The sequence below is a fragment of the Triticum aestivum genome, chromosome 2B, assembly GCF_018294505.1.
Source record: "Triticum aestivum cultivar Chinese Spring chromosome 2B, IWGSC CS RefSeq v2.1, whole genome shotgun sequence".
Taxonomy (NCBI): Eukaryota; Viridiplantae; Streptophyta; class Magnoliopsida; order Poales; family Poaceae; genus Triticum; species Triticum aestivum.
In genome coordinates, this window is record NC_057798.1 from 457,672,129 (window position 1) to 457,682,128 (window position 10,000).

Here is a 10,000-nt window from a genome sequence, read left to right on the forward strand (position 1 = left end):
GGAAAAAATGGGAGAACTGGTTGGTTTGCACAAGTTCAAATATCTTGGCCTAACCTAATTTGTAGAAACCTGCGGCCTAAATTAAAGACTAATTCTAAACTAAAGAAAATAGAAATCGCCTAAGGCGCGTGCGGCCAAGGTCTTCCATAGGAGCTCGAAGGAAGAGGTTCTGAATAACTATACAATTTATAAGATGCAGTGGATTAGCTAGACATTGAAAAGCTGCCACTCTGAGGGAATTTGTTTGCATAAGCTACAGGTGCTATAAAGCAATCATGTACTGAGTACAAAGCTATTCCATTATAGTGAGCAGTATCAAATACGTAACAAGCAATAGAAGCATCCTGGCAGGTGTATAGAACTAGCAAAGTGGTTTAGGAAAGGGCATATGAATAGGCAGTTTGGCAAGTGAGTAGTTTAGGTCCTTTAGACCAAAGAAAAGGCCGGGAGCATTTAGGTAGGCCTATCACTCAACCGGCGGCAGCCGATCGACTTATACTAACCGCGTTGGCAGAGCTACTCAATGACTCATTAGATCCACGAATTTCCCCATCTGCGCAGGGCTTCCGCAAGGTTCTCGGCCCTTCTTCCGTGCATTAACTCAATGGCCGTCTATGGATTCTATGGTTCAGGTGGACGTGGTCAAGTGTTTCGATAGCATAGACCATCGGTTACTACTTGAACATTTGTCTAAGCTCTTAGGTACAGATAACGCTCCTCTCATTGACCTCATCAATTGCTTTCTCAAGACACCGAGACTTTCTAAGAAAGGGAATGACTACTCAAACAGTGAAGTCGGCCTTCCACAAGGATCACCGATCTCGCCTGTTTTGATTCAATCATTCCTGCATCAACTCGACTTGCAATTCGATGCTATGGCCCAAGAGGAGAATGGGGATTCTACCAAGTACGTCTATTTCGCTCGCTACGCAGACGATATACTATTCGGCATTCCTATCGTAGGTGTTGGCGTCATGTCTAAAGTCTTCTTTCGAAGGCTGCAAGAAGTTCTTGACCGTATGTCCAGTAAGCTACGCTTGAAATTAACGTCTATTGTACTGCAACGATGGAGGGCTCCCGCAGTCGAGGAGGGCAAAGATAGGTTTGCAAACCAGATTATTGGCTGTTACATTCAGACACATGAAATGCTAGATGTTATATGCAGCAAGGTCAAAACTGGGCTTTTATTTGTCCCTATAGAAAGATTATTCACCAAGCGCCAGGAAAGCTTTAGCTTTGCCATAGAGTGACAGTCGGGGGGGAGCAGGAGAGAGGGAAAGAGGCAAATGAGAAAGAAGAAGGAGCAGGGTCGAGTGAAAGAATTGGTACATTGGGTCCCCCCCACCGAGCGGAGCCAAAGGAAAGACAAGGGTTGAGGTAATCGCTATGAGTGTTCAGGCTATTCCGCTTATGCTCGCGGATGCGGATAAGAAGCTATCAAAAGGGGATGATAGCAGCCACCCATATGGGCAGCTAGAAAGAGAACGAGGAAATGTGAATCACGATCCTTATTCGGTAGAGGAGTCGGGGGACATTGGTTCGAATCCAATTCGTGAATATCAGAAAGCATTGTTTCTCATTGAACTATATACGATACGCGCGCACGAGGAAGGGATAAATTGATTGCGTTGCAGTCATTTTCCATCAGATTCTTACGGATGTAGTGCAAAGTAAATGTTTCAGTCAAAAGTAAGCTGCCGACTATGATGAATGCCAGCCCGATCTGTAGCTGATCTTTGATCCCGAGCTTGAGCTTCTCTTTGATGTCGGGTGAATTGAATTTCATATATGGAGAAATGTGTCGCTAGTCCAAGTCCGCTATAGAATTGTTTGTCTATCACTTCGGCAACGAAGGTCATTTCTTTAGAAGATCGATACTGGTAGTTGCTTGCGGTGTCTGAACAAGTTTCGAAAAAACTACTGTGTCTGCATTTTCCTAAAGATTGCTGTGAGGCTGATAGTGATATCTTTCCAATAACTGACTCAGCAGGTTCAATTGAGGTATCATTCGATTGAGATTTCGAACCGTGTAGTGGTTAGGATCCTCTTATTGCCGTCAAGGGCTATTTTGGTCGATTCCAGCCAGAGAGTTATGAATAGAAATAGCAGACCTGATTCGAGACAACAGGAAGTTCCCGTTTGCAGATATACATTTCTCAGGTTCAGGCTATTCGTGGAGTCGATCACCACCACTTGAGATAGACGATCAACTTCATTAAAGAAGCAGTCATCTCTATACAGGAAGCAGCATGTTTTCTATGGTCCTATGAAAAGGTTCCAGTGGGTTTCTCTTGCTGAATGGTGGTAAAACACCAGCTTTCATTCCTCACTGCAAGCTACTCCTTTTGCTGCTTTTTCTCACTCTTTGCCTGGGCCAACGATAGATTAGTCTCTGGGTCGGTCAAGTGATAAATTGGCGAGATTAGTTAAGGAAACTGGGACTTCTGATTGTTCGCGAGGGATGGCTGAATAACCTACTTTGCTTTCCATTTAGGGTAATAGGATGCCACTACTTGACCTTGCTTGCCCAGACACAAGATAACCTATAGTTTGGGTACTGCCCTTCGTGGTGCTTGCTTTCCTATAATCTGTAAAGCTTTAGCTTTCAGAGAAGAGATTTCAGTATCCGATTGCTTTTCTGACTGGAATTCTCTAGTTCACTTCACTTCTACGCAATGTCATTTCTTGATTCAAAGTACTTATTTTCTGATTGGAATTTCGATCTCTTGGCAACAGGTTTCGCTTCTGCTGAGGACAAATTGAACAAGCTACTTCTCAAGTCCGGGTGGGCTTTTGAATTCAGAGAAGGGAATTCCAGTTCTGATTCTAGTCTCTGTGCTCTGTTCAGTTCAGTTCAAGATGGGAAAGTATTGCTTGTTTCCTAGAATCCTAAAAGGGGTGCTTGTTTTCCTCGTCCGGGCTCTCCTCTCCCCTTTCTGTCCCAACCTTCATTCCTGCTTTTCCGCCAATCCACTAATTGAAATAGTTCAGATCCAGCACTTATATCCCTTTTATATATATATAGAATCAGGTATCTGCTTTCCATGGTTCCTGATTTCGGTATCTTTCTTGTCTGCACTTGATGAAATACCTTTCTTTTCTTCTTGGCATACAGATTGGATTCTTGTTGATCCAATCGGAACTCTTGAATTGAGGGGTGGCCGTGAAAGAATCACTGTTTTGATGATATGAATGAAAACAAGCTACAAACTAAGCCTAATTTCCAATATGTCATATGTATCACTTTGATGTTGTGGGATCACTGGCTTCTTGCTCAACGGATTTCGCTTCTGCACTTGACTTGAGAAGGGCGAAGCCTTCATGACCGGTACCGGTATCTGTTCAAGAAGTCAGTACTTATGCGGCACTGAACAAAGGGTGAGATCGATGAAATGCAATACATGTTTGAATATTTCCTATCTTCTTCCAGCCATCAAACTTGTTCAATTCGTTTTCTTGAGATCTGTGGAATAGTGATATCATACTTGAATCCACATTCCCAGTATTTGAGGAAGAAGTAGAATCTTAGTCCTTTCGAATTTCTAAGTTGGGAATTTGATATCGACTAAATCAAGAAACTCGATTTCACTATGATATGACCACTGAACCCTTTGATGCAACATTTCTTGTTTCCAGAAGATCTCGGATGGTTTCTGAAGCTTCCATGATCTTGTAAAAGAAAGAAACCCTTTCTATAAGTCATGAAGACGTGGACCAAAAGACTAAGAAACTGCACAATCTATTGATTGACTGAAAAACTCAAGCTGAGTAACTTGCTTGAATGATCGCTCCGGCTCTGGGCCGTCTGATCTTCGGGATGCAGAATAGGGGATCGCTTGCCAACCGTTAGTTAGGACCAGTGAAAACCCACGCTTGGTGAAGGCGAAGTTCAGTTTGGAGATCTAACAATTCCTTATGTCGTGTATCCTCGATTGATGCAGCCTCAGATGCTTCAATTGTAGATTTGAGTATTGAGCGAAAGGTTACACCACCTATAGGTTCTGTATTACAGGCCAATCCTACTCCACTAGTACCAATAGGCGGCATAGGGGAAAAAGCACAACACCTAGGAATAGGAATCAACAACACAAAAACTTTCTGAGAAATTACCCAGCAAGAAAACGTATGCGTGTGGGCGCAACGGATTTCGCTCCCGTGCGCTCATCCCTTGCTTGTTCTTTCGGACTAGCACTCTTTCCCTCTCTTTGAAGTAGATTTCTCAGCTCCACGAGTCAAACGAAATAAGGCGAAAGGCCCACTACTTCTTCATTCATGGCTTATTGATTTGATTGATCCCCCTTTCATATTCATTCGACCTGAGGTGAGGTTGGAACAAGAGTTTTCATAAAAAGAATGGTTCTTTTATGCAATTATGAACGGGAAGGCCTCTTGTGGATTCCTCCAACTCTATGAATGAAGGGGGGAGTATGAGGAAGGCCGATTTTCTTTCTATATGAAGATGAAAAAAGGATCCGGGTCAAACATTTCTTACTTTTGTTGAGTATGACTGAATGAGGAAGAGCTCCTTATGTGGTATCACTTTACCACCATCTGAAATGCGCGAAACTCCGATTGGTGGAAGCCAGTCCATGAAGATTCTCCCTTCTCTTACGTGAAATTCCCTTCTTTCGGTAAGCATCCAGTATCTCAGCAAATGAACATTTCTCTAAGCTTATCCTGTAGCTTATACGTCGTTTGAAAGCTGCTCCAAGGATCCAACGAATAGCTAAGGTTTGTTGACGATCCCTGGCTACAATCCCAGGAACATCATAAATAGTACCTGCGAATCCTACTTTGACCACTTCGCATATTGGCTTTATATTATCTACGACGTCAACCATAAGTTTTATTACATCGCGTTCAGTTCGAGCTAGGCGGTGAAAAGTTTTATAAACAATAGCACGAACTCTCGTTCTTTTACCATCGATCATGCGAAAGTTTACCAATTTCTTGATCAATTCTTTTTGCTCACCATCAAAGTCCCCCATATAGCTGAGAATTTCCGAGCAATTGGAAGCCGCTTTCGATGACGAGGCCGATAAATTGATATTACGCGATCGTTACTGTCCATCTTTTTCAGCTCTGCTCCCGAAAAGAGAAAGGAAAGGAGACTGAGATAGGGGTTGTCCTTGGTTTTTCCAAGGAAAGCCTGATTTAGCATGTAACGTGAACATGAGCGGACACCCACACAATCTCGATTTGAAGAAAAAGTACCATACCATTGTCGTTTTTAGGGCGAAAAAGAATGGGTCATCTTTGTCAATTGATAACTGAGTGAGAGAAGACAATCACGTTCTTAAAGCGGTCGGTTCGCCGGATTCACAACCTTCCCCTATTGGCCGGCTGCCCGTGAAACACATAGGCTCCTATCGCATTTATCGATCGAGAATGGTCTCATCACAGAAACACTTTCTATATGTTATTTCGAGATTCGAAGAAGCAAGTTTATAGGGCATATAGTTGTTTTTTTGTAGGGCGAGCCAAGATCTTATCTTATTTGCAGGTCGTATAAATGAAATGATTGGAAAAATCATATAGAATTTGGAGGTGCGTAGTGTCTTACGGGGCTGGCTCACAATACAACAATTATCGCTACTGATTCCAGATAGAATGTTGATACCGGTGGAAAAGCACTTCTTTCTATGTATAGGGCAGTGAACTAAAAAAAAAGTGTCCTTTCTCGATACATAACATTGTATAAGTCAACCCAAGTCGCTTCTTCATCTCCGGGAATCCGGTAAGGTACTTTTGGAACACCAATGGGCATATTAGATTAATATTATTATATTTCAGTAAGAAAACTACACTTTAATATATAAACATAAGAATGGAAGAGAAAGAAAGAACCTGAGAAGAGCTTAGTTGGAACTCTTTACCGGGATCATAGGGGCTATGCTCCCCTCTCTCTGTCTCAGTCCCAGCCAACGGCATAGCAACACCTACTCTTCCTTCTGATGCAGCCTTCCTGGATCCATAATTTGGCTTCCTCGTTTATTGATTGCTTGCAATCGCCACAACACCATTGAGTGAGCGTCATAGAATCCTCAAGGCGTGAAGTAGAAGTTCTTCGAACCTTGATTGTGTGTGTTCGTGCCCACTCCAATAGAGCATTTGGCCCTGTGAGCTTTGACTACGAAAGCTACCTATGTCAATCAGTATAGCCACTAGAGGGATTGGAACAGGTATATTCCTTCTCAGACAGTACTTTAAGACAAACATGGTTCACAAGGTGGATTTTCTATCTATTAGTTGACTACGGAGCTTCCTCATCCCGACCCATCTATATGTGAAAAGCTCTCCGCCAGAATCTTCGTAGTAGTAAGTCGTGGGTTACAAGCTGTCCCTTCCTCAAACCACCCCGCAATAGATATAGGGTTTACCAACCTCAGGCATGGACATAGACACCAGATCATTTTGATCGAGGACCCATTTTAGGAATAAAAAGGATAGAGACCAGACGTAGTCCAATCGGAAGGTCGTGCTTTAGAGAAAGACTTGTGTTCTATAGGAACAGCTGCCTATGTTCACCCGGCTGCCCTGCCTGTCGCAGAACCGCTATGAAGCATCCATTCTATTCAATTAGAAATAGCATCTATAACTAGTAGTAGACGGTTGCTTCGAGGTCTCACAGGTCCTGCTTAAGCGAAAATGTAGTTGTGGAAGTAGTCTTGCCCACTTTGCCTTACGCTCATAGAGATCTATAAGTATCCCTCTTGTCTAAGTAGGTAAGTACGCTCGGCCCAGTACTAAACTTTAGCATTAAAGCCAGAGTCCTTCTTTTCATGAATGTTCAGGAAGAAGAGAATACCTAAGTTAGAATTGAATGCCATCCCATTTCCTAAAGAAAGAGATTTCCAATATACGTGAATCACGAAAGAACCAATGCTGTAACTTGCTTCATCCGGCATTCTAAGTAATCAATGAGATTTTCTTCCTCGAGAACAAAAAGCTACACGAGGAGAGCCTTGTTTACTGATATGTTACTAAAAGACCAGAGGTGATGGCCTCTGAATTGCAGGGTATGGAAAGTGGGTGTTAATCAACAAGATTATCTACATTTGCGGAAACCACTACTGGAATAAAGTTAGATCTTTATTTCATTTCAAGGAAAAGTTTCAGGGTTTAGCCACCACTCAGACAGTAGTGAAAAATAAAACTAACTCTAGGCGAAAGTGCACGGAGGATCTGTGATTCCTCCTACCTTATGAGCCCTTACGAAATGCCATTTTGAATGATGGACAAATCATGGGTGTCGGCGGTCTAGTCAGAGCATTTTGGAGCGCCTGAGCGGGCAAAGTAGGTTGACCCGTCCCGAGGGGGAGGGAACAAACGGGCAATTGAACACCATAGGGCACAAACGAATCGCCAGTAACGACCTGTATATATCAGGCAAGAGGTGCTACTCCGACCCGGAATCCTGCGTGATGGTTGGTCACCTTACCAATAATCTTCTTAATGTTGGAGAAAATGAGGATCATTGACTTAAATTGGAATTGATACCTAGAAAACTTGGTTCTAGCTTGCCACCCCAGAAGGCAACGTATACACAAGTATAGACTATAGGTAACACTGTAGGGTACAGCCTTGGGTAGTCTTAGGGTTTTCCAAGATATGATATGATCGGGTTATTTATTAGAATTGGAAATAGCTAGACGAATAAGTAGGCTTTAAAAGGACGAATAAAGTAGGCCTTCTAACTCAAAGTACTCCAGCTTAAGGAAAGACATGCAACATTGGTGATCAACGTATGGAATTTCCGCTATTCCGTTCCGGGAAAACACTTGTTTTTTCACGTTTTTCCTTCGCTGTTCTTTCCTGGATTTTTTGTTGATGATTCTTCCCCTTAAAAAAAGCTTTTCCCTAAAAAAATATGTGGCCCTTTTCTTTCCCGAAAAGGCATTCATTGTTCGTTCTGTGCCAGGAACCAGATTTGAACTGGTGACACGAGGATTTTCAATCCTCTGCTCTACCAACTGAGCTATCCTGACTATTTATTGTGCATCATCCTAGTAGAGTACTTGTATCTATGTCAATTAAAGGGACTCAAAAAGAAAAAAGTATTCTCAAATTGGACTTAGTAAATATCAGGATAATGATATGGATTGTGAATGACTTACTTAATAATAGGGATTACTTGCCTATACTATAATATGTTCATTTGTATGAATGGGATAAGATCCAAAGAAGTCAGTTCGGATCCGTTTGTGAAAGAGTAGAATAAGAAAGATAGTGAATCTTGTTTGAACCATTAATGAAAAATAGAGGTTGGTACAATAGTTAGGAAGTAAAATGGGCTTTTTATTGGGGATAGAGGGACTTGACCCTCACGATTTAGAAAGTCGACGGATTTTCCTCTTACTAGAAATTTCATTGTGGTCGGTAACGTTGGTGAATTAACAGAAACGGAAAGAGAGGGTTTCGAACCCTCGGCAAACAAAAGCCTACATAGCAGTTCCAATGCTACGCCTTGAACCACTCGGCCATCTCTCCTACATAATCTTATTATTGACCAGAAACTGAGTGAATAGCGAGTTTTCGTATCACTAAAGTACAGGTACAACCGATCACAGGTTCCATAGGGAGTTTGACTTCCTTTCCAATTTCATATTTCTCAACAACAACTTCTCTCATCCCCACGGATCTATTCAAAATTCTGGAATCGTCCCATGTTTCTATTTCGATTGTATGGCGTGGCGTATACACGTTATGCAAACAGAACGTATGGTTACTTTACTCTATTTTCTCATGGCTTGTTAAACCTTTCTTTTTTCTTTTTGGATCATAACCAAATAAAAACTTCTCGAGTTATCAGAATCCATAGTCAAATTCAGTCCTTGGTTATTCAAGTTAGATGAAATAGTAATAGTTTTGCTCACATTGGTATACTACGAAATCCAATCTGATTCAAATATTGAATATCTCTCCTTGTCGGGACAATTTAAGCAGAATAAAATATCTATTATCGATTTTTTAGAATCGAATTAGTCTGTTTTTTTGCTATTTCGTACTGTATAATTCCTTTGTTTATGGGATCATTTTCCCCGAGGGTTTCCAATCAATGGGGGCGTAGTATAGGTAGTTAGAGAGTGTAGGCTCCCCTAGCTTGAATTCTTTTTACCCATTCTTTGAGAGTGATAGGTTTGATTTTTCCGTACCGTAATAGAAGAGCTCAGAAGAAAGACCTAATTATATAAAAACACGACCATTCAAGCTAAAGATCAGAGGATCCGTAATAGGACTCTCATAGACTTGCCGGGAAATAGAAAATTTGGAATCGGCTTTTCTTTTGCGCTAAAAAAAACTGGAGGCCTTTTCCCTTATTATATGGCATATCCATACTTTAATAACCTAGTGCCTGATCGATTGAAAGCAATATTTACTGTCAGATAGAGATATGCTGATAGGAAAAAGGATGGTATTTACTTATTCTCAAGAATATATAGAAAGGGAAAAGCTTAATAGCCACTATTGATCCCCTGAACAGAGCACATGATTCGGGATCAGGTGCGATGTGAAGAGGTAGCCTAGCCTTTTATGAGAGTCAATTGGGAAGTGGAAAGGCAAAACCATTAGTTTAAGTTCCCGGCTTTAGTCCTCTGTGAAGTTCAGTCAACCATTTGAGTCAATTTTGAGTAAATAGTAAGACTTCGGATCGCACCATTCATAATGTTGCATCTCAATACTTGGCATCTTTTTCCCACTGCTGGCTCAGAAATTCGCCTTGGTTTCACCGGAATTCGTTTATTTCGTTCATTAATTCGTTCTGATAGCTACGCAGAGGTCTTTCCTTACGACTCCTGTGCTTAATACGAAAAGCGGTTCTTGTGTGAAAAGTGCCAACTGACTATCTCCTTATTTTCTGATTGTTCTTCCGATAGGAATATTCCCTTGATCAGCTAACCTGGCCCAAGCATAACAATAGTGCATTTCCCCTTGATGGTACGATTTACATATCTTCTACCTCTGCTACTTCTGTTCAGGAAGGTTAGTTTAGGCACTC

The 10,000-nt window shown here is 41.6% G+C and overlaps 1 protein-coding gene, 1 long non-coding RNA gene and 2 other non-coding genes across 5 annotated transcripts in view; all 4 read right to left on the reverse strand.

Moving 5' to 3' along the window:
• The window catches only part of LOC123045432 (uncharacterized), a 12,737-nt gene that overhangs the window by 1,617 nt on the left and 1,120 nt on the right, over positions 1 to 10,000 (reverse strand). The window contains exon 2 of one of the 2 annotated variants that reach the window (XR_006421406.1): positions 9,793 to 9,794. The exons of the other annotated variant lie outside the window; for it this stretch is intronic. This is a non-coding gene — a long non-coding RNA (uncharacterized lncRNA). The remainder of the gene's footprint in view (positions 1 to 9,792; positions 9,795 to 10,000) is intronic. 2 annotated transcript variants of the gene reach the window in all.
• On the reverse strand, positions 4,427 to 5,606 carry LOC123045431 (ribosomal protein S7, mitochondrial-like). The gene has a single exon (XM_044468487.1). It carries the CDS (start codon positions 4,986 to 4,988, stop codon positions 4,542 to 4,544), a length of 447 nt encoding a protein of 148 aa, XP_044324422.1. The 5' UTR covers positions 4,989 to 5,606; the 3' UTR covers positions 4,427 to 4,541.
• Positions 7,916 to 7,988, reverse strand: TRNAF-GAA (transfer RNA phenylalanine (anticodon GAA)). Its single transcript has one exon. It is a non-coding gene; the product is annotated as a tRNA-Phe (tRNA).
• On the reverse strand, positions 8,404 to 8,490 carry TRNAS-GGA (transfer RNA serine (anticodon GGA)). The gene has a single exon. It is a non-coding gene; the product is annotated as a tRNA-Ser (tRNA).